This window comes from Microtus ochrogaster, unplaced genomic scaffold (genome assembly GCF_000317375.1).
Source record: "Microtus ochrogaster isolate Prairie Vole_2 unplaced genomic scaffold, MicOch1.0 UNK86, whole genome shotgun sequence".
Lineage (NCBI taxonomy): Eukaryota > Metazoa > Chordata > Mammalia > Rodentia > Cricetidae > Microtus > Microtus ochrogaster.
Window position 1 is genome coordinate 129,052 of NW_004949184.1, and position 5,649 is coordinate 134,700.

The 5,649-nt window shown below is 41.5% G+C and overlaps 1 protein-coding gene across 1 annotated transcript; it reads right to left on the reverse strand.

Moving 5' to 3' along the window:
- Positions 1-1,618: 1,618 nt before the first annotated feature.
- LOC101983221 (prothymosin alpha) lies at positions 1,619-1,927 on the reverse strand. Its single transcript, XM_026777820.1, has one exon. It carries the CDS (start codon positions 1,889-1,891, stop codon positions 1,619-1,621), a length of 273 nt encoding a protein of 90 aa, XP_026633621.1. The 5' UTR covers positions 1,892-1,927.
- Positions 1,928-5,649: the final 3,722 nt, after the last annotated feature.

Here is a 5,649-nt window from a genome sequence, read left to right on the forward strand (position 1 = left end):
CTTTCAGATGCTAATTTCTTGAAGATCACACTTTAACATGGTTCTTGCAAATATCTTTGGAGGTTTTGTTTTTTTAGAACAACTCAGCAAAAAAAAATTGGTTTATTGTTGGACATTGTTTCACACATACATCAAACTGGCCAAAAAAAAAAAAAAAACCAAAAAACAGCAACTTCATAGACAAAAAAAAGGAAGGAAAAAAAAAACCTTTTATCTTTGGCTTTTTTAACCATTTCATACAAACCAACTACTTATAGTACTGCTAGGTACGTACACAAAAAAAGTTACTGGAATGCTCAGAATAAGATTGGGTTTTTTGTTATTGTTGTCTTTTTTTTGTTTTTTTTTCATTTTTTTAAATTTATTTATTTATTGAGGATTTCTGCCTCCTCCCTGCCACCGCCTCCCATTTCCCTCCCCCTTCCCCGATCAAGTCCCTCTTCCTCATCAGCTTGAAGAGCCATCAGGGTTCCCTGACCTGTGGGAAGTCCAAGGACCGCCCACCTCCATCCAGGTTTATTAAGTTGAGCATCCAAACTGCCCAGGCCCCCCCAAAGCCAGCACGTGCAGTAGGATTAAAAACCCATTGCCATTGTTCTTGAGTTCTCAGTAGACCTCATTGTCCGCTATGTTCAGCAAGTCCGGTTTTATCCCATGCTTTTTCAGACCCAGGCCAGCTGGCCTTGGTGAATTCCCGAAAGAACATCCCCATTGTCTCAGAGTGTGGGTGTACCCCTCGTGGTCCTGAGTTCCTTGCTCGTGCTCCCCCTCCTTCTGCTCCTGATTTGGACCTTGAGATTTCTGTCTGGTGCTCCAATCTGGGTCTCTGTCTCTGTCTCCTTTCATCGCCTGATGAAGGTTAATATTCAGGGGGATGCCTATATGTTTGTCTTTGGATTCACCTTCTTATTTAGCTTCTCTAGGATTGCGAATTATAAGCTCACTGTCCTTTAATTATGGCTAGAAACCAAATATGAGTGAGTACATCCCATGTTCCTCTTTTTGGGTCTGGCTTACCTCACTCAGGATAGTGTTTTCTATTTCCATCCATTTGTACGCAAACTTCAAGAAGTCCTTGTTTTTTACTGCTGAGTAGTACTCTAATATGTATATATTCCATACTTTCTTCTACAAGTTTTTTTTTCTCCTTTGAGATTATAATGAACATGGTCACACTACAAGTAAGATCAGAAGTAGGACAGAGAACCCTCTGAAGGCTGGTCTGGTCACCAGTCATCATCAAAACTGGCTGACCCCTAACTATATGTACAAAAATATAAAATGTAAATAAAAAATACAAACAAATTTTCCTTTTAAAGTATTTTTAAGAAAAAAAGCAGGGCCTTGGAAGTTTTGATTTTTTCCTCTCCTGTTGCAAACTCATGTTGTGGTTTTGGTGGGTTGATGAAGAGCGCATGTCATCTGTGGGTAGCACTGCCTGCTGTGGGCGGGCGGGACCTGCTCCTCTACTCAAAGGTGACCAAGTTTAAATTCTGAGACGGGAAGTGGAGGGTGAACAGGTCACGTCGGCCTTAGTTTAGCTTTTCCTTTGCCGTCCAGTCATCCTTTTCAGTCTTCTGCTTCTTGGTGTCAGCATCATCATCCTCATTGTCTTCAGCTACCTGCTGCCCGTAGGAGCCTCAGCTTCCTCATCTTCATCTCCATCCTCTTCCTCACCGTCACCTTCTTCCTCCTCCTCCTCTTCCTCCCCACCTTCTTCCTCTTCTTCATCTACCTCATTGTCGGCCTCCTGCTCCCCATTTTCCTCATTCTGAGCAGTGCCATTGGCAGGTGCGTCTCTTCCATTCTCTGCCTCCTCCACAACTTCCTTCTTCTCCTTCAAGTCCTTGGTGGTGATCTCGGAGCTGGTGTCCACGGCAGCGTCTGACATGGTGGGGCAGGCCGGTGATCCGCTGCAGCGAGGGCGAGACGAATCCAGTTCGAGGACTCTGGCGAGAGGGCTGCAGAAGTCCGCTGTGGAGGAGGAGGAGGAGGCTGGCAGGCGGCAAAGGCTGCTGCAGCGAGCTAAGAGCAGCACCGGGAACAATGCAAATATGGCTTTTCTGAGCAGCCAGTGGGCAGAGGTGTTTTTTTTTTTTTTTTCACAGCATGGGAAGCAGTACCTAGCTGTATACCTGTTTCCTGAAATTTTTCTTAACTATCCCGTATATAAATAATCAATGCTAGTCATATATTTTGGTCAGGAAGGGATAACTAATTTGAACTTTGGTACTCTAAAGAGTTCACTTTATGACAGTGCTAAGTAAATGGGAAAAAAAGAAAACTCAAAGTGCAAAGGTAAACACACTGAAAATGAAACAATATTGCGTGTGTTTCTGCATAGTACATGTCTGTATGCGTGTACACATATGTATGTGTGCATGTGGAGTTTAGAGTCAATATCAGCTGTCTTCTGCGGGCACTTTCCATCTTATTTTTTGAGATAGGATATTTCACTAAACATGGAACTCACTGACTCTGTTGCACTAGCTGGATAATCTATCTGTATTCACCTACCTCCAGTGCCAGAGTTAGATGTATATGCCACCATACCCACTTTAATATGTGCTGGGGATCCAAACGTGGAATCCTGGGCTTGTCCAGGAAGCTTTTTAAAGACTGAATCATTTCTCTAGGGCTTTAAAAAAGGTAATTTAAAATATTTATATAGTTTATGTGCATGACTGTTTAGCCTACATGTTTGTCTGCATACCACTGTATGCAGTGCCTGCAGAGACCTTGAGAGGGTGTGGGATCCACTAGAACTATAGTTACAAATGTTTGTGAGCCTCCATGTGAGTGGGAATGGAGCCTGAATTCTCTGAAAGAACAAATGCTTTAAACCTGAGCCATCAGCCGGGCGGTGGTGGTGCACACCTTTAATCCCAGCACTCAGGATCCAGGTCGAGCTCCAAAGCTACAGAGAGACCCTGTCTCTAAAAACAAAAACAACAACAAACAACAATAAAAAACCTGAGCCATCTTCCTAGCTCCTGAGCAAGATTTTTTTAAACAAATGAAATTTAATTCCACAAATGTACACATAAAATAGATGAACTTAAATATTTATACTATTTTTTTCTTTTTTTTCTGGATGTCTTTGCTAGTTTTTTTAATGTTTATACTATTATAATATTAAAATTTAAGATTAAATATAACATAAAAATTTCATTCAAGTAAGTTAGTTTAATCATGAGCTGGCTCTATTTTAAGGTGCTGGAAATATGGATCTGGTTAAGAGCACTGATTGTCTTCTAGAGGATACCCATATATATGAAGACTTACAATCATCTGTGACTGTAGCTCCAGGGCATCTGATGCCCTCTTCTGATCCTTTTGGGCACCAGGCATGAAAGTGGTATACAGACATATATGCTAGCAAAACAGGAATATACATAAAACAAAATAACTTATTTTTTTTTTTAAAAAGAGTGATTTCCTAGAAATGTTCATGAAAGTGCATAGTGCAGTCTTTGTTTTTTTTTTTTGGCTTTTTTTCAAGACAGAGTTTCTCTGTGGCTTTGGATCCTGTTTGTTTTAAGAATATAACTGGTCTGGAGAGAAGACTCAACTGCTAAAAGCTATGCACACAACCAAAACTTTAAGAATATAACATGACAACAAGCATCACTGCTGTGGAGTATATGGATTAATTTCTTCTAGTAATATTATCATTATAATTTCATGTGGTACATTTCAGTTTTTAAAAATGTTTGATGAATTTTACATATTGTGGCCAGTATATACCCATTTAATTATTCTGTGTGCATATGAACAAAGCAATAAAACATCTCTCTTAAACCTGTTTTTGCTGTACATAGATACAGAGATAGTCCCTGTTCCCACTCTTAGGAGACCCACAAGAAAACCAAGCTACTGGGCTGGAGAGATGGCTTAGATTGGCTGCTCTTCCTGAGGACCTGTGTTAAATTCCCAGCACCCACATGGCAGCTCACAACTGTCTGTAACTATAGTTCCAAGTGATCTGATACCTTCACATCAATGAACATAAGATAAAGTTAAATAAATTATTTTTAAAAAAAGAAAAAAGAAAACCAAGCTACACAGCTGTTACATATATGCAGAGGGCCTAGGTCAGCCCTATGCTGGCTCCCCAGTTGTTGGTTCAGTCTCTGTGAGCTCTTATCAGCCAAAGTTAGTTGATTCTGTGAGATTTCTGGTGGTGTTGTTGACCCCTCTGGCTCTTAAAATCCTTCCTCCCCCTCTTCTACAGGATCCTCTGAACTCTGCCTAATGCTTGACTGTTGTTATCTGTATCTGTTTCCACTAGTTACTTGATGAAACCTCTCTGATGACAATTGGGCTAGATAGCAATCTATGAGTATAGTAGAATCTCATTAGGCATCATTACACTCCCATTTTTTTTCTCTACTCGTGTTTGGATGGGCTTACTTACTCTCCTGGCATGGGTTTTAGATTTGACTGGTCATTCATTTGCCACTTCCACAAGCTCTACGCTGCCCTTACACCAGCACATCCCATAGGCAGGGAGGTTATGTGTAGGTCACAGGTTATGTGGCCTGGTAATTTCTTAAATGAGATTCTAAAATAACAGGTTTCTATATGGAATAATTTGACTGATTTTCTCTTCCTCCTCATTCTTATCTCCCTTTTCTCTGTCTCCCTTTTCCTACTGTAGCCTATTGCATCCACTATTGTACCTTCCACTTTGTTCAACTCTCTTCCAAACCCACCATCCCTTAATCCTTCTCTTTCCAATTATATCAGTCACTTTCTAGTTTTTTGGCCTTGACCCATATTTACTCCCACCTATATACCCATTTAGCAGAGACTAGGATCTCAATGAGAACATTCAGTATTTGGATTTCTATGCTGAGTTACCTCATTCAATATAATATTTTCTGATTCCTTCTATTTTCCTGTTAATTGCATAATTTTCATCTTCTCTACAGTTGAATAAAATTACAAATGTGGAGACCACTGTGCCTCATAGCGTGGGTATCAGGCACCACTATGAAAACAAATATGTGGTGGAGAAGTGGGAACTTTAGAAAACAGGGTGCTACATGCACACTGTGGAGTGAGGTGAAACTGGAGACAAGATAGCAGTGACAGGTGTGAGAGAGGGCTTAGGCAAACAGGTTGTCATTGCCTGGTAGGGTTCTTAGGGTGGTGTGCTGCAGCCTGGATTTTACACAAATGAAGATGCAGACTCAGACCCTGAACACACTGCCCAGCAGGATCGCCCTGCCTCTGGACAATCAGTGATGGAGGCCTGGGTTGAGGAATGGTCCACTTTCTGGACTGAACCTCCTCTAATGACTACTGTGTTTTTTGATGCCACTGGAGGCCATGTTGGTGTCTATGGTCAATATTGATGCCCCAGACTGTGATAAAGCCTGAGATCCATGAAGATGTACTCAGGCTGTGGCACTGACTAAAGCCTTAGTGATGGTCTTGGGCTTTATTGACTTGGGGGACCATGTAGATGACCTGTATAGCAACCTGATGGCATGTTGAGGCCTGTGATCCATTCTTTCACCGAGAGTCATGAGTAAGCTGGTGGTCCTGATATGGCCATGGTCTGTGTTGATGTCTGTGGGCCATGTTAAAACTGAAGGACATGCAGTTGTCCATGCTCTGGCTGGTCTCCAGAAGCCATGCTGA